Source organism: Ixodes scapularis, unplaced genomic scaffold (assembly GCF_016920785.2).
Source record: "Ixodes scapularis isolate PalLabHiFi unplaced genomic scaffold, ASM1692078v2 PGA_scaffold11__112_contigs__length_91849675, whole genome shotgun sequence".
Lineage (NCBI taxonomy): Eukaryota > Metazoa > Arthropoda > Arachnida > Ixodida > Ixodidae > Ixodes > Ixodes scapularis.
The window spans coordinates 71679864-71698984 of NW_024609837.1; the positions used below are offsets into that span (position 1 = coordinate 71679864).

General features: G+C 45.3%; 1 protein-coding gene across 1 annotated transcript in view; it reads left to right on the plus strand.

Moving 5' to 3' along the window:
* The window catches only part of LOC115332216, a 58773-nt gene that overhangs the window by 23026 nt on the left and 16626 nt on the right, over positions 1-19121 (plus strand). The window contains 3 exon segments of the mRNA XM_042289111.1: positions 5804-5912; positions 8269-8439; positions 12355-12502. Of these exon segments, the coding sequence (XP_042145045.1) occupies positions 5804-5912; positions 8269-8439; positions 12355-12502 (428 nt within the window).

The following is a 19121-nucleotide window of genomic DNA, read 5'->3' on the forward strand; positions in this document are numbered from 1 at the left end:
GATCGAGAGTAAGCTGGACGTTCGTCGACAGCTACCAGTTTAATCAATTCTTCACGATGTCCCGAATGATTCGGCGGATCCCCGGGATATTAGGGCTAAGGGCGCAGCTGAACGTCATGGGTGCAGCGACGCCAGGCACTCGATGGTTGCGGATGGCTCGTGCTTGCAGGGCCCGTTCGTTGTTGTTGCCTGTGTTATCAACGTTTCGACGTTGGTAGGAGGACGTCGGACCAGGCCCTCGAAGATGTACTCCTTGACACCCCGCATCAAGATTCTCAGCTTGTTTGCTTCGGATGCTTGAGGTTCGACGCGGTTGCTAAGTTGAAGAACATGTTGAACAAAGCTAACGACGCTCTCGTTAATGCCTTGGGTCCTCGCTTGAAGAAGCTCTTCGGCGCGTTCTTTCCGCTGTTGGTTGGTGAATGGACCTCTGAGCTCAGCCTTCAGTTGCTACCAGGAAGTGATCCAGGATTTGTGGTTTTAAAGCCAGTTCCGTGCTCTGGCCTCCAAAGCGAAGTAAACGTTTTGAGGACACTGCTCCGGTGTCCATTCGTTATGGCGGGTCACTCGTTCCTAGTGTTGCAGGAAATCTTAAATGGCCTCGTGGACTTCACCGTGGAAAGGCGTCGGAGTGCGGGTTGTGACGGGCAGGTATACGACGGCAACGCTGGCCGGGGTCTGCGACGAGTGGTTGTCCGTCGTGAGCCTTGTCGACTGCTTGGTCTTGAGTGCCAAGTGTCGAAATTCCGGGGTTAGGTGTCAGTTTTTGCGACTTGATCGGGTCTCGGTCCTTTCTTCGTTAAGTCTTGGGGGCTTGGGGTCGGACATGCACTGCGGTACCTCAGAGGCCTCCCCTGCACGGACATGCGTCTACCTTGCACATCCACCAAAATTTCTCGATTGACAAAGGATGAGGCGTTCAGTTAACGGGAGAAAAAAAACGTTTAATAAGGTGAAGTTGCGCCGAAAATAAAATAGAAGAACGTTAGCGTCGCAGGCGTCGATGTCGCCAAAACAGCAGGATCGAGCGCTGAGGAAAAACTGACTTTGGCTCGCCACGCGAAACCCCTTATGTGCGCGCGTAGGCTTCTGGAATGTTCAGCGGAGAAGGTTCGACGCATGCCAAAATTGGACCTAGAATAATAATTAAGGTTGTGTGGATATTTATACAGCGTGTAATTGGTCAGCCATTTCATATTTGCTTCGAGTCACTCACTATGGATGAGCTAGAATAAACAACAATGTTCTAAATTCACCAGAACAGTAAATGGAAAGAACAAATAAAAGACGCGTAACTCCCAGAAATCGAACCCTAAGCCTCCGCATGAAAGTCAAGCGCGGTAACCAGTCGGCCACGCACGCACTAGCTTGCCGAGTCGCGTGGCAATTTATTTACAGTTCAGAATTTTAGTATTAAAGTGCAATTCCGCTTCATTTTGTTTTTGAAAAAAGAAGAATGCACTCCTTTTTAACATCACCTTGGAAGACCACACGTCAAATTTCGTGACCAAGTTTTGTCTAAATATTTCTTAAATGGTCCGGCAAACTTTGCAACGCGCTAAGTTACCTAAATGGGCTGACTCTAGCATACGAAAAGAAGCGACACCAACAGCGCAGTCAAGGCTACGGTGTTGACGTGGCCAACATTGAGTAAAACGTCATCATCATAGCCCCTTTCTGTTTATTTTACTTCTACTGGCAAGCGTAACGGGGGATGTTGGCAACATTTCCTCTCGGCGCTCAACGGTGTCTACGCGATCGGCGTAACGCACCTGCACAGCGCGCTTCTTGGGAGCCGTCCGGCCGTCCTGCCGTAGCTGCCGTCGTCGTCTCACCGTTTGTGATTATTGTTATCTGTGTTTCCTTCACACTACGTGCACAGACGGATATCGCAGTTGAGCAGATGCAGTGGAATATCATAAACTTCAGAAGGTGAACAGTGTAGTGCAGAGGACGCTTGCGCCTGGCGCACGTCCGCCCCAACGATGACCAGCCCACCCGTCGTTGCGTAGTGGATCACGTGACATGACTTACTACGTGATGCCATGTTTTTGGCGGCCCGAGGCCAATGTTGCCTGACGGATGCGAATTTTATGGTTTTGATTTCTGTTCATGTTGGAAGAAAGATTTAGCAATATGTATATATATATATATTCAATTTTTCGCGAAGCAAATGACGTAGCGCCTTTTATTAATGATTTTTATTGGGAAATCACTCATGCCAAAATTTGGGGAATTGAGTGGAGTTAGGTAGAATCGACGAACAAAATAGCCTTTATTTTCCTGTTTGATAAATTTTTGTTCCTGGAAACATCTACCCTCCAAGTGACGCGCAGTGATAGCGCTAGAAGCTTTCGAGCTTCCCTCGGCGTAGCTTTCTACATTTTACACCTTGGGGAAGTCGCGGTTTTGACTGCATTCATATTGATCGAGAAGCGACTTATCTGTACTTCAACCAACGCTTCCAGCAGAGTGAATAACTTCTGTACAGAAATTAATTAAATAAAACATTTGCAGCCGCACGCGTGCAGCACAAATGGAAAAACAAATACTACGATAGAAAAACTGGCTACGGCCTGCTGTGCGGGGAAGCGAACACATTGCTTGGATGCGCAGTGAAGCGTTTTTTTTTAAATTTCATTTAAAACAATTACGACATGAGTGTTTACTTCTTACAACAAGAGCCATCCCCTGAGCCGTTCAAATATTTTCAAATGTATGACATTACCGCAAAAATATCAACATGCTGGGAATATCATCCTCTGCTCAGGTGCTCACCGAGAAAATCCTTACCTGCAAAACGAAGGATATAAAAGTCTGCAGCACTAAGCTCGGAAATAGTAATCGGGTTAGTGTGCTGTTGAATTCATCTTTAAAAAGCAATAGCTCCGAAAACGTAGACAAGGACGAAGAAGTGAACGAACAAAAGTCGCTGTCGAAACTATCGTTTATTGGGAAAAAACATTCTTGCATTCACGAAGGCATACTTACATTTAAAGGACAAGGTTACCCACAATACATTTTGTATCCTTGACGAGGAATTGGAAATTAACAGCCGGTTCCTCACTTTTTTGACCTTGCCTGTTTTTTCGGTGCTATCACTTTTTAAAGGCTATTAATCACCAACCAGCCCACCTAACCCCTTTGCTCTCGAATTGGTTTTTGCATGTGCGGCGTTTGTGTATACTTTCGTTGTATATGTTCGCCTGATGCTTGTGGTACGCGTAGTGTACCTCCATGTGTTTATCATGAAAGTGCAGAATCGCAATCAACGAGGTAGAAGGACTTAGAGCGATAAATTGGCAGCTGAAAGTGACCCCCCATTGACCACCGCTATGATGCACATTTTTGACCTCTAGACATGTGACCTTATAGTTTTACGTCTAGATTTTAACGAAGTGCCATGCACTATTAGTTGCTTATTGATTTTTGATAGCAATACCGACGAGATAAGTTATGTTTTGTTTGTTTTAAGTGCAAATGCGCATTTACAACAAAAACTCGTACAGCTTCGCAATGTCTCCGATAGATGCCGTCAGACCCTGTGCTGTATTTTGGGTTTCTATCGCAGTTAGTTAATGATCTCTGGAGCTAGGAGTATTGAGAGAAAAAAGATAGTTTATCGTGTTCTTTACAGTGATCGCCATACGAATCTTGGCTTAGTTTGGCGTGCAAGTCTCAGGAATTGGTACAGTCACGAGTCTAGTGGTCAAATTGCACAACATGGCGGCAGGAAAGTGGGGGTCACGTTTATCGCCCTAAGCGCCTCTACCTCGTTCATCGCATTGGTGACGCGAACAAACAAGTCTTTTTGTAGCACATGATTTGGGTGGTAACCGGCGCCACCTAGCCTAGCCACTTGCAATTACTCTGCTGAAACCTGTTATCTGCTGGCGAAAGATTTAATCTTCTTTGCCGCTTCGCGACGGGAGATTTTCTAGTTACCGTACAACAATCGTTCAAGTAGGCTGCTTCGAATTTGTTCTTTTAAAAGCGACTCTTGGTTTTGCGAATGGTTTATCACTCCTCCATGACGTGCGGTGCTTAGGAAGGAATTGTGGCTCGCGGAATAGCAAAGTTGAGACGTAAATTGCGGGAAGTAACTGGGTATCGTACTAAACTACAAATAGCGCTAAGACAAGGAATGACGAAAAAGTCGACAGGACAGGCGCTATCTCACAACTCATGGTTTTATATACGGCGGTATCGTTGTATATATTACTACATAATACAACAATATTATTGTATATGAAACCGTCAGTTGTGAGTTCGCGCTTGTCCTGTCTTTGTCTCAGCGCTATTTGTAATTTAATATGTATAGCGAACTAGCCCGCCAAAGTAAATTGATAACTGGGTATCAGCAGTCTTCGTTTAACATCCCAGTGCTGAGGACGAGAAGACTCAGTGACAGCTCTTGAAGGGCAAGTTTCTTTACCAACGGGTGAAGCTTGGCTTCGGAAATAAATAGAGTCCGCGGAAAGCTCGTGTTGCACTTTTATTTGCTGCTCCACTCGCCCCGTACGCTTTATTGAGTTCTATTATCTCGATTTGGGGCCGCCATAATGACATGCAGGCGACAAAGGAAGTTCGCTCCTCAGCTTTCTGGGACGAGAGTTTTTTTCTTTTATTAGTAAACATAAGTGTCAAGAGCGTTTCTCCCTTTAGGGAGGACTTTTAGACCCATTTTTCGAAGAGCGTACCCTGCACGGGGTTTGCTTTGCTCGCTTTGTGTCGATTTCGGCACCAAAAGGCATCTTTACCTTTAATAGACAAGGTTACTCACGAAACGTTCTGTATCCTTGACGAGGGATTGGAGTTTAGCAACCGACTCCTCGTCTCAGGTTTCAAGATCTGTTGGCCTTCTAAGCGGCGTGCCTACCGCATGCTAGCCAAGCACGGTCCCAGATGTCGTGGCAACGCAGATTCGTCTTTTCTGGCGTTTTTTTTTTTTTTTTTTTTTTGGATTGTGGCATCGAGCTATGACTTCTTATGAAAGCGCTTCTCTCCGCTTCGCCTTTCGACCCCACCTTTGTTTGTTTGCCTGGCTCCTGAGGCTCGCGTGATACAATTCACACTTAGTGAGTAATTTCGCTTGTTGTGCAATCGTCTCGGTATTTTGTGTTGTTCAGCGCATCCAGTGACTAGGAAGACGCCCTAGTGTTGGGCAACTGACTGCAAAGCTTTGATTTGGCACATTTCGGTGAAATAAATTACACCGCCGGTCGCGGCCGTCGATTGCCACCTGTCGTTTTCACTAATGAATCTGCGCATTATTCTTGAATCAAGGATGCTCGCCTCTGACTCTCCCGGGGATCTAAGGAAAAACAAATGAAAGACCTATTAAAAGAGTAACTATTATTAGCCACTTCTGGAGGGTCTGAAGTCGAAACATATCAAGAAATTAACATTTTGAGTAAAGTGTGGTGCCATACCTGAAGAGATTCCGCCTCAATTATTACATCCCCGGCTTCCATGACACAAACGAACTTGGTACTGCATAGAATATTTTTAAGTAAACCATATACGTTTTTCTCTGTCCAAGAAATTAAATAAACATACGTCAATATTATAAATAAATCAGTTAAACAGAACGATACCCCTCTAAATAGTGGACTATGACTTTTTTTCGTTATCCGTTAACTTTAAATAAAGAAAATCATGAACAGATTCCTGGACAAAAAGAATCCCAGTGTTAATGTTTTGCTTAGTTGCTATGCGCCGCAGTATGTACATCGAAAGAAGTGCTCGTGTCTATTTTGGTCACTCACAATGCCCTTAGTCTTAACACAATTATTGTTTTTAGGTGAATCCTACACTGGCCAGGCCTGCAGGTATTACAGGTTTTCTGTGGGTCGAGACGTCCCAGGTACCTTTTCAGGAGTCAAGACTCTGTGTCACGAACTGGGTCATTCGTAAGTGTGCCCTTGCTGGGTCAAATTCGCATAGGGAGTTCTGAAATTCATGAGCAGGTACTAAGGTTTGAAGGCGGGTTTCAGAAATCAGAGCTAAAATTCTTATGAAATTTGAAACATACAGAAATATCATATAATCTCAAAACAACCTTCACTCAACAGAAGTTGTGTTCTGTGCATATGTTTATAGACGCTGAAGTTAGTCTACCTCAGCGGGGGACTTGTCTATGAGCTATGGATGGGCAATTTGGCCAGTTAAGTACGAACCGCTAGCCTGGGGTCTTTAATGTGCACCACGCAGTTGCGATAGACGACCGCGCGCCGGTGCAACGCTCATCCAGATTGAAATGGGCAGGGATGGGATTGAACCCAGGATGTCAGGGTTTTGCAGCGCGAGCTTTCGTTCTACGTACGCCGACCTGGTGTGCGCTAGCCCACTTGCCCACCGATTCCCCACTCAAGGGTAGTAACCAGCGTGAGAATCACAATATATATTTCTTGCCGAAGGCACAGCGCTTTACTGCCGAATTCACGGAACGTCCCATTTATTCGAGTGACATTTCAATGTGCCAAATCTTTTCATCCTAATAGCTTTGGGTTCATTTAGCCTTGTTAATTGGCGTTTAATGTTTGTGGTTAGCGTGTCTATAGTTTAGTGTCAATGTTCTTCGCCACTTTGCTCTGATTAGGAAGCTCAATTTATTTCCTTCTTTCATCTTCTAGGCTTGTCCTCGACTCTTTATGTATTCTGGACGTTTGTTTTCACTTTGATAATATTGTCTTTAAATTGGAGGGGTGGGGACCGGGGAGGGGGGGGAGGTGGTGATAATCATCCCGCAGATATAATCTTCACGGCGTGCCTTTTAGAAGGTGGGAAAAGGTATGTCTACCTCTCTTCGTCTTCATCGATGATTTTGCCATTATTGAAGCGCGAGTGCCAATGAAAACATTCCGCACGATTCGCTGCTTGTCACATAAGATTGCTGAATCATGCAAAGGTGTCTGTTTTAGATTTGCTGAGTTTGACGCATAATCAATATTTGTTCTCGCACTGTGTTTGTTTACTGTGAAATCGCTAATGTGCTTGTGAAAGCAATCACAATAACTTATGTAGTGCAGCTCTAAATGTTCAGTGAACACCGCCCTTTTGGCATAATAACACACGACCTACAAAACAACCTCCGAAGTTTTTTGACCGCACCTCGTACGTGGTAGGCACGGGAAGTATACAAGCGATTATGCCACAAATAATTTAAACAGAAAATGAACAACTTAACCGAACCCAAAAGTTGACATTTAAATGGTTACACACTAATGTTACGGGGTTGCGCAGACTAGTTTAATGAAAAAAAAATAAGAGTAAACAAGGCAGAAAGAGAAACATGTGACATAGTAAAGGAACGTCTGTTAGATACTCCATATGGAATCGTCTTAGTGCATTGCGCGAGAATGGTTCTATTAAAGACAAACAGATAGCACATATTCAAAATGCAGACATATATATCTCGTATTTCCTAGTGACAGGAAGACACTAAAATATCGGTTTTGAAGTGCATTCAGCGTTTTTCCTCCCCCCCCCCCCCCCCCCCCTCCCCCGGAAAGGATAACTGATTTGGGTGGAGCGCTGTGTTGGCGAGTACGGAAGAAGGGGAAACATTGGACTGCAATCACAAACAAGGATGTTTGTAGATTCAGGGAGGTCTTGAGACGTGTAATATTGCAGGCAATTAGTTTGGTACATGATTTAACGGAACGACGATATTTGTAACAAAATTGAATGCAGAGGAATGTAAATGTGAATGCCTTGGCTAGGTGGCGGAAGCTACCGCCGGATATAAGAAAAGGGTATAGCCAATACTGTCCACGGTCGAACCATTCGTTCGTCCTGTAATAGAGGAGATACGTTTGGTGGAAGTGCTCTTGCCGTCTTCATAACGGCTCGTATGAAAGAAGCGGATTGGAAAGGACATCGCTGAACAGAGGCGGCTGCCCACTGAGGCTGCGCTCCGCGTATATCAGACGCCGGAAACGAGACAACGGCCTTTCAGCAACAGAGTAGCGAGGTGCATTCGTTCTGCTACGACCGAGACCTCAGTAAAGGAACGAGGTTTGTCACTATTTAATCTGACGAATAGAGCTTTCCCACAAGGAAACTTGCAATGCTGTCTCATTTCGATGTATTGTCTGCTGCGAAGCACAGCAGAAGCACATACTTTTTTTTTTTTTTATCATACCTGTACACAAATGTCTACCGTGTATCATAGAAAACGTCATTTCTAATGTATATTCTTATTACTTAGTGTTTTTTTTTTATTATTTGTCTGTTTGCACGAATGATATGTGTAATCTACTGCAGGTTAGGTCTCGTTCATGATGGGGAGTCGGCTGCGGTAGAAGAACAAGGCCATCCCGGAGCCGAGGCGTGTCCGGCAAGCAATCCTTATATAATGTGTGGACTGCGGGACTGCGGCGTTGAGCACGACCGTTTTTCCGCTTGTGCTGCCTCTCAGATCAAGTGGTTCCTGGCGTACGCATGTTTTAAATTTGCTCCACGTTGCATATATTGCCTTCATTCTAGAATGCTATCGTGTACGTAGCTGGCAATAACATACGGCAACCGCCGTGGCGTTGTGTGCTTCGCGACTAGCACACGACCGACTGGCGGTGTAATCACTAACAAAAAAAACAAAAAAACAAAAAAAAACAATCAATCCCCGAGAATATTCACGAAATTTCATTCCTCCGGGAGAACACGTGGCGCTGTGAGTACGAAAGGCCACCGTTCGTGTGTTCTAAACTTCGTTTCACTCCAAGCCTGACTCCAGCTAACGCTAGGAATCGATTGATCGTAAAAGCGTTTGTAATCTTTAAAAGTTTACTGTCGTCGGCTAGACCGGTAACCCCTCGAAAGCAAAGCGCAGAATCACAGCGCATTCGCTGCGCTTGATTGGAGTGAGCAAACGTGAAAAGGCGCCAACTGCAGTCACAATGCAGTTTTGGCGGCGCCCGATTCGCTCCGTCGGATGGTAGGTTTGGCTGCGGTCCAGATTAACGTGAACCGGAGTATAGACTGCTGTGTAAGAGGGCGCGTTAAGTCCGTGTTCCTTAACTCCTACTCCGAGCGCAGAAACTAAACCGCTAAACGGCCCCTGGCGTTCAGGAGCGCGACACACCGTAACCATCCAGGAGCCGCACGAGCACCTTTCGACTACACGGTTACGATGAAACCGGCATCTCGTGGATACGGGTGACAGAAGCCGAAATTACTTTGGATGCAAATTAATTAGGCCTGCGTGGAGCGGCAGAACGTAAAGTAAAAAAAAAAAAAAAAGAGGGCGTCCTTGTGAAGTTTTTACGAAGGTTTTGATAATCCGGAAATATTTGAAGGCTTGGTTTTGAGCACATATGTGGAAAGTTACCTCGGCTGATATATTTATTGACCATGATCATGCTTATTGACTCTTCAGATTTAAATTAAAGTCAACATTCTTGAACCCACTTGTGGACGGACAAAGCCCTCAATCTTGTCAGATATTTCGTGCTTCCGTCTTGTAGCACCTGCCAGAAGCCAGCGATGTGCTACGCCTACACCGGCACGCCGTCGTTCAATAGATAGCACGCCAATTCGTATTCAGGCGAGATGCACGAACATGATTTTTCGGCATTCCAATCGAAGTACCTGGATTAGCTGTGCTAAACATTCTTAAAGGGCAACGGTCCGACTGCCTTCTCGACAACTTTTCTGTCGCCGAGCGATCTGCACGATCCTTCGATAGATCGATTCGTCTTTAGGAAGGACGCATGAAAAAACCCTTTCTTCCACGCTAATTAATAGTTCGGCTTTTCACTCGAAGTATCGTTTTTCGCCGAGCTAAGCATTAAAAAAGAGGCAGCGGTCCGATTGTCTCCTCATCTCGACAGCTTTCCTGTCGCTGTGCCATCGGCACGCAATCGTTTGATAGATGAATTCGTTTTCAGGCGATATGCACGAACAAACCTTCTCCGGAACGCTACTTGCTGTCTTGGCTTTCAAATGAAATCGTTTTTACTTGCTGGAACAAGCACTAATCAACTGAAAAGGAGAAGCAGTTCGACAACGCCTTTCGTCTCGACGGTCTCAACAACAGCGCAGCCATCTTGTTTGTTTACGTAACGTCATGGAGTGCGAAGAAGCCACTCGCACTCTGATATATACTCGGTGCACGAAGAGCGCGCTCGATCGTCAGTCTTTGGCGGCACTCCTGGCTGTTTAGTGAAAGAAGCGCCAAATTCTCGCGCTTCGGAGCACGGAATTAACGCGCCCAGAGACAGTACTTTGCGTCCACCAAGAGACTTACCTGTGTGAGCGCCCTGATGTGATGCCTGTAAGGGCTGCATCGAGTAACGTACACCTCTAGGCATTATGGTGTTCTGGTCGCCTTCAAAAGCCGTATCTAGTACTTCACGAAACAAATTGCTCGGGAAGTTCACGCTCTCTGCAGTAGATCCCACGCACGCAGGAAAAAAAATGTCCCGCCGTAATTGACAATTTAACGTTAAATGTTAAATAAAAAGAATGACTTTTAAAAAAATCTGTAATGCGAAATTAGAGCGTAGTTCTCGAGGAGGAAGGGAGGGTACGGAAGGGAGGGTATTGCCCTCCTCCTTCTTCCGTACTCTCTCCTCCTCCTCCTCCAATCCTCCTCCTCTTCAGTTTCCTCTCAAAATTTAACGGGTAAAATGATGTCACACGACTTGGTGTCACCTCACCCATGAATAAAATCACTTTTTCCGCTAGATTTAGCAAGAAACTTGACGTCACGTGACCTCAACAGCAAGTGAAGTCCCTTCAAAATTTAGCGGTGAATTAAATTGGTGTTTAGGTCAGGTGACGTCAATTTTCCCGCTAAATCCAATAGAGAAACTGAATTTGTCCTCTAAATATAGCGGATAAATGGAATTCCGCCGCTAAATTTAGAGGGGAATTGAAGTGCTGTTGAGGTCACGTAGCGGGGCATTGAATTGGTGTTGAGGGCACGTGATGTCGATTTCCCGCTAAATTTTGGTGCGGTTACGCAGATGCCGACACCGACGCCGCGAAACACGAAAATGGGCGCGTAAGAGCTGCGCTTTAAAATAGAACAAGAAAGCTAGCTCCTAGGACGCCTTATGCCCCATCGTTTCCGTCTAACCTGATTCCCCACCCAGGATGTCAACCATTGTGTAATATATATATATATATATATATATATAAATCTAGGGTGAGGAAACGCAGCGCGAAGAACACTGATACGCGATCGATCAAACGAAGTTCTATGAAGTCCTTTCGTTGGTTTTAAATCGACGCGGCCAGGAATATATGATTTTATCGACTTCTCGACGGTTTTTGTTAAGGCTTCGTACTCAAGGTGTTAACAAAACTGAAAGCAATTCAAAGAAATAATATGCTAATAAACTGGATTACGGACTACCCGAGTTCTCGCCAACAGGCTGTCACTATCGGTGAATTAACTTACGAACCTGCTTTCGTTGGCTCTGGAGTGCCGCAGAAACTTGTTCTTAGACAATTCTTTTTTTTTTTATTAGTGATATTTTAGATGACATTCTCTTTTAGATTAATCTTTTTGCCGATGATTGTGTTATTTACAGCGAAATCCCTACCCAATACGAATTCTTAGTGACCTCTTTCTGGAAAAACATGGCAGAGAAAATGGCAAACGACTTTTAATCCTAAGAATTCTGTATCTATAAGTACCACGTGGAAAAAAAAAAAAAAAAAAGCTTTTCACAATTCTCCTATTTCATAAATGGTGCGCCATCGCGAAATGTTAAATCTTTCAAATACCTGGAAGTCGTCATCTGACCTGGTCTGCGATAGAACGACCCCATTGAGTATACCTGGCAACGCGCTTTTCAGAAACTCGGCTTTCTAGGACGGTCCCTGGAGTGCTCCACTCCCTCAGCAAATTTGCTTGCTTATAAGCCGTACGCAAGACCTATTCTTGAATATGCAGCTGTAGTTTTGGATCCCCACTCTAAAAAGAAAAATAAGAATAAATTTGAGAAAACACAAAGAGAGGTTGTTCGGTGTATTTGTAACTTTTACAGTTGGGCTATATCTCCCAGCCAGCTCTTCCAGAATGCCTACCTTGAGTTTCTGGACTCTAGACGTCTGCGAATATTTCATTTCACCAGTTATTTTTTCCGCGAAACATTCGAGGATGAAATTCCTTGACGGATGACGTTGTCGCGAGTGCGTCTTTGTTTTTAGTCTTATCTAGGATACCCATTTCTGAAATTCTAATATTTGAAATATCCTTTTTTTATTTTCCACCCTCAAAATGCTTTGTGGTGCACTTTGTTTGGTATATAAATGCTCCATTTCGCGCTACTTGTACTGAGCCTTTCAGGATCGGTTTCTCTTGGTGCGGCAGTGTGTTGCAATTGCTCGTTTCTTGTACAGGACTTATGGTGGCTACTGTCAAATCTACACGGCTTCTATACCACCTCTTACCACCCCATTACCGAATAAGTTTCCCGGTCGGTCGATTTTTGCAACCCAGTTCTGCAAGCTCATGCACCCCGAGACTAAAGGCATCTGGGCCTATACGGTAAGAGACAGACCTCGTACAGTCTGTATTATTTACGAATTCTAAAGACGTAGTACCTTCCCTGTACTGAAATTGACACCGATTCCGGGCTCACTTGATGCTACAGTCGGTTGGAGACGATCAGGCCGCGCAAGAAATCATTCTTCAGGGGTCTCGTCGTCTTTCTGCGTCTGCAGTTACCGGCTAAGCCAGTCACGCGCCGATAAAGCGTAGGACGACGGAACATTCACTCTGCGCGATTGGTTTCGCCGGTGAGAGAGCAAACGCTCGAGGACGACGAGCGACTTGACGATGCATTTCTGACGCTGCTTGATAGTGGCCCTAAGGGAAGAAGGGCCGAGGGGGAGCGGTCAACCTCTCCTCCTAAATTACTCCTTTTTTTTTTTGTTCGCTCGAAAAATAATTGCCAACATCATAGGTCCTGTTTACTGAGCCAGCGAGTATTGGCAGCGATCAGCGTTCGGTTCCTACACTAACACTCATCATACACATCATACACCATCCCTTTCGCTGGAGGTTTGAAAACCCCTAGTGCTGGTTGAATACGGACCTAATTTTAATCAACTCATGGGGTGCGTATGTATTGCGAAGTGTGTGTATGTATCACAGAAGAGATACACACACACACAGACGCACGCGCGTGGGGACGTTGTTTGGGAATTCGGAAAGTGGCGTCTTGACCTCGACGAAGAATAAGGAGACTTTCGACGATACATCATACACGCTGCCCGAAATATTTTGAAGTTCTGGACTTTCTCAGGTAGCGCGTCAGCCGTCGCTATAAGATTGTTATGAGTTTCTCAAATTAGAGGGCTGTATTGCTCGAATGAGGGACACCTTGCCGTCTACCGCAAACGCGGGCTTTCCTTGGTCACGAATGCAGGATATCCCTTTGTTTTGATCACATCATAAGACCGCGTCAAGGGGCATCATGGTTTAGGATGTCTATTTCGTTTCGTCTACGCTCGCGTTGTCAGACAGAGTAACCTTATGTTTTGATAGACAAGCATGTCAAAATAGTTTATGAAATGTCATTTGCTTTAAACCCACGAGAAAAAAAGGAAAGCTCAGGCATCATCACATCGAAATTGAACGGAGTTATGTGAGTTGAAATGTAATGCCCTTTGGGATGGCTATCTTTCTGAGTTCTGGCGACAAGCATGCGACCTTAAGAGTTTCAAGTGGAAAACTGAGCGGGTTTTCAGATATGCAGATATGTCATCGGGGGCCTTCTGGACACTCACAACAAAGCGTTATTTGACAGTTCGAGTTCACGGGCACATCACGGCACTCGCCCAGTAGATTAAGCGGAGACGTTTTTGTTAAGTAACATGGCGTTGCCTACCGACACACACGTAAGTCGTTCCCAGAAGTCATCAAACGGATCGTCTATTATTTTGAGGGAAACAACATTCTGCTGGGATAAGCCCTACCCGTTGGGAAGGAGCCTCGGAGGTGGGGGTGAGGGGGTGTAGAGGGCAAACATAGTTAATGCTCTCGCGGAGGTGATAATGATTGTCGGTGCTACTGGCTGCCTCATTGTGGGATCTCGAGTTTGGTGGCTCATTATTCCCCGCTCCCCTCCCCGCCCCCCTATGGGTTAATTCGTTCGGTTGGGGTCGGTCACGATACCTCTTCTTGAATCGATGTCAGCTGGGAAGCTGACGATGGGGATGTGCAAGAGTTTTAGGTCTATTTGTGTTTGTGCGTGTGGTGGTAAAAAAATATGGATGCAGAGCGTGAGCGTTTTCGGTAGTGCAACTCTGCAATTCTTGGCAACCAATCCTGGTGCACGAATTTCCCACATTGGGACAAGAGAAAGGAGATCCTTTAAAGTTAGCAGATTCACTCGGGAATGCGTGTTCTTCTAAATATAATCTCACAGGTCGACACAGTGAATATGGTGTAAATGAGCATTATTTCTTCGAGAGACGCTTGAAACCTGACGTCCTGCCGCAGTTCGATTCCTTGCGTAGCCCAAGCCGCCCATCCCCCACCACAGACAACCACTAGGTTCGAAGCTCCAAACAAAACATCAAGACTGAGCACATTGCGGGTGGACGGCAGCTCTTCGCAAATAATAATGGGAAGTAATATTTTTCTAATTTCAAAGAAAAAACAACAAGGAATAGCTACGTGTATTGCAAGCTACCGTACAATATAAGTAGGGAGATAAATTTCAAGAACAGTCCAATGTGTATTTTCAGGTGGCAGATTCGTCTGGCCAAAGAAGCAAGCGTTTAATAATTTACCTTTTCCTCCTACCACCGAGGAAAGAAGGCTCAACAACCAGCGCAGATACGTTGCCAACAGTGTCGGGTTCTTCATTGACGAGTGCCCTGTTTGTGTCACGCGTAGCATCGTCGTCTTAACACCTTTCGTCTCCGAGGGCTATCAGCTCTTCTGAAAAGGATGTGGCAGAGATGTCCAACTGATTGAGCGGATACGAACATGTGTGGCACAAACATGTGGAAACATATGCACGAAAAATATCAACTTTACAACACTGAACTAAGCGTTAAACAAGACTTGGGTACTAAAAAGTGCCTGTCACTTTGCAGGCGGAAGATTCATCTGGCTGAAGAAATGAGCGCTCGAGAATCGAACTTGTTTCGGTACCTATTAACAAAGAACCTCCAGCTTCGTCGAGTTCGTTGGCGACGTCAGTTGCATCTTCTCTGTTTTTTCATCCACCCTGAGCCATTGTGCCTCAAGCGACTCCGCGTGGGTGCCCTCTGTCGCAGCTTCACCGCCATTTTCCCTTTCTCCACGCAGATCTATCTTCTGTCAGCGACGGGGCGAATGAAGGAACTGTGTTAATCTACCATTCGTATGAGTACATTTGATGTAGATTATTTTGCTGGCCAAGGCAGATTAGGAGACTTTAGGCTTCCCAATTACTGGAAAACCACTGACAAGCGTCAAAGGGCTATGTTTAGCCCTCGTCGCAGCATAAGAAGAGAGGAAAAGCCGAGAATCGTTTCTTCACGGAAGAACACTTGTCGAAATATCACTGGCTGGTTCTCTAACGGAAAGAGAGTACTTTCCTGCAAGTACTGTCTATTCTTTGTAGTTGGAAGTGTTGTAGGGTATTAGTAAAGCGTTTCATTGGATAATCTCATTACACAACCTCTCACTTGTTTCGCGGAGCTGCTCGGAAAAGATTTGGCTCTAGAGCTGCATAACAACAACAACAAATAGTACCGGGACGTCGTCAAATTTGGAAAAAATTCCTCGCACTCATCCACTCTTCGCCAAAAGACGTAACTAGTCAACTGAAGACTCACAGACTGTAGAAGATTGCTGAAAATCATAAACGAAGAGGCCGTACTACTGAGTGAATCATCTTTCTCGGCGGACAAAACATACCACTGCGTAAACAAAAAGACTTTGTCGCCCTCGATCAGAATTAACACGCTTAAGTAGCTGAGCAGGTCTAAGCAAGAGAACTTCCGGCATTTGCGGCGTTTCCTTGTTAAATCCGTAGTGAAGGCCATTCAAAACCGCCTAGAAAAATCGTCTTCGAGAGCTACTTTTGCTAGCTAGTCGCTTCAAAACTTAATTGATCGCATACTGCGATGAAGAAGTTCTTGCTCAAATTTAAAAGATTTTAATCAGCGCTAAATACTCCAGCATTATTTTCGACAAAAATACCGACATCCAACATGTGTCCTAGATGAGCCTTGTTTCAAGCTAATTCGACAAATCTCGAGTTGGAACTCACGCCGTAAGAGGAGACTTCACAAGATTTTAGACTGTCTCCCTTCCATTTCCGAAGGCGACTTGTGGGAAACGAAGATGGAGGCTGCAACTCGGCATAGGAGCCGTCGTTGATAATGAAGTTCTGGCGGAAAATTGTAAAAAAAAGTAATCACTCGATGGAATTGCTTCGTGTGCATTGCGTTGACATCGGAACAGATGGCTGCATTGTTATGATTTCTGAAACATGTGGGGCAGTCTAAGAAATTCAAAAAGAATCTGCTCATGCCGTGAGTTGTATCTGCTTAAGCCATGCTATGAATTTTCCCCTTTCAAAACCATCCTCTGCACCGAAGTTGCGCAATTTCATGGGTATTGTTACGACAACTACGTCTTTCTTCAGGTCGTCGTCAAAACAAAATGCAGCGCCTCTACAGGTCCCAAAATGTCAACGGCCGGTGCTTTATAGATCCCGACGAGTAGAGCGGGACAGTGCCGTGCAAAAATTCACATCTTTCTTGGCGGATATTCTTGAAGTAGCGGACACTATTGCGAACTAGAAGAGTGGCCTGGTGAAGGTTTTCAACCACTGTTCGGTGGTTCGAAACCCTCACCAGGCCATGGAACTAGGATATGCAGAATCCTACGAGCTGAGTATCAAAGACAGATACGGCTGTACAAGGATTGCCTGTATCTTCGGCTACTTGATGGAGCTGATTCGTGTGGCAGAGGGGCAAGGTGGCGGGAGTTCTCCCGCACAATCGACCGAACTGTTGAATTCTTGTGGCGTCAAACCTTGATGCACCTTCGAGCCAGCATCCCAAAGACGACGGCGGCTGCGGGAAACCTGGTTCACAAGTTGGGGGACTTTGAACTACCAGTGAAAGTGGAACAAGTTCTGAGCCAAGGCCCGAAGTTTGGAGTCGAACCAAGAAAATCGCCTCCCGAGCTGCTAACGATGGTGAGACAAGTTTCGGGACGAGCTCTGGAGTCTGAAGTTGACAGATGTATATCTGAGGGCGTGGACGTGTTGTTACATTGCAAACCCTCGGGGTCCAAGGTTCCGCTAAAAACCACTGTCGCCTACTTAAAAGAAAATTCCCTGTCTTTATTACCAGCAGATAAAGATGGAGGCTTCGCAGTGGTGCCTAAGGGGATGTTTATGTCTAAACCGTCAGACGGCATAACGGCCACGTTTAAGCGCAGGGATGACGTGTCACTTTCGAAGGTGAAAACTGAAGCACGTAGGCTTTGGAAACGCCTAAGTCTAGATAAACTGGGCCAAGCGATCCATCAGGGCAAAGGTTTAGGTTTAGATTTATTCCTTTTGGCCAAAACGCAAAAGATTGACTCTGCGCTACGCGTGATTGTGTCGGAGAAAGGAACATGGCAAAAATCTGTGTCTTTATTTTTGCAAACGAAACTGAATATGTTGAAGATTGATGACCCCTTTCGGGTGAAGAACTCTGATCAGATAATAGATTTTTTTAAAGACCACCCGAACCGTAGCTTGTTGGTTTGCTCTATTGACATTAAAGATTTGTATTATTCGATTCCCCATAAAGAGCTGTTAGGATCTGTTGAAGACCGTATTGACAATCACGGTACTGTGGCGTTTCAGAATGAATCTGGACTTAGTTCGGTCACTTTCTAGAACTTTTATCTTTTTATCTCAAGTTGACGTTCACGACGGTGAATGACGGTGTTTTTATTCAGAAAAATGGCGTTTGCATAGGATCGTGTATAGCCCCAGTACTTAGCGATATATTCCTTGCGTTCCACGATAGTGTCCTGTCAGGCAAACTAGAAGGAACCATGGTGGCAAAAATTTGTAGATTCGTAGATGACTATTTGGTGCTCCTAGATTGTGACAAGGAAGATATGGATATGTGTCGTTCGTCCTGTCAACGTTTAAGGAGTGTCTGGAACCGCTAGTGCCGACGCATGAAGTACCTGTAAATAGGGCCATTAGGTTTCTGGATCTGAGCCTTCAACTTGGCCATGGCCATGTGTGCTGGCTATGTGAGCCGAGGGCTAAGAAACAGATCTTGCCTTTTTCCTCAGCGCATTCCAAACTAGTAAAAAGGGGAATTGCTAACCTCTGTTTTAGAAATGCCTTGTTCAAGTCTGGCCCCCACAGGGTAAAAGAGAGCTTCGACGCACAAGCATCATTCTCAGATATGCGGGATATCCGTCTTACCTGTTGACGTCAGTTGCTGAGAGCCTACTTCAGAAAGCACGTGAGGAAACGACCCAGCAAGCTCATAAGGTTAACAAAAAAGTAACCGTTTTACCATACCTGCACAAAATCTCGCACAACCTAAAGAAAGTTGGCCGAAGGGTTGATGTTGATGTGGTTTTTTCGGCTCCGGAAAAGCTGTCTGGGCTCTGCAAAAAAGTGAACCCCTGTTCTAAGGAAAACCAGGGTTGCACCAAAAAACATGACGACCGATTCGTGAACTGTGTGGAGGGAGTGGTGTACTCTATTCCCCTCTCGTGCGGCAGGAGATATGTCGGGCAAACGGGGCGCTGGCTCAATGATCGCTTGCGAGAACATAAGTATAACGTTTTTAGAGTTGTGTCAGGTCACCTTGGCCTGCATTGTCCTGACTGCTGCTGCACTCCCGTCTTCGACAAGTGTGAAGTGATTAGAAAGAATAAGGACAAGCTCACTCGAGAAATCATTGAGGCGCGGGAAATTGGAAAATTGGGGGAAAACTGCGTCAGTACTCCTTCTATATGTCTATCCGAAAAGGAATGTTGCTTTCTCGACACAAAGTGACAGCGCATAACGGTGGCTAAGGAGCACGTGGCGTCCATTACATGTGTTTTATCTTTTTTTATCTCTGTTTGTTTGTCATGACGTTCAGTATTTATACTTGGTGTTAGCACGAATAAACTTTAGTTGTAAATCAGCGCC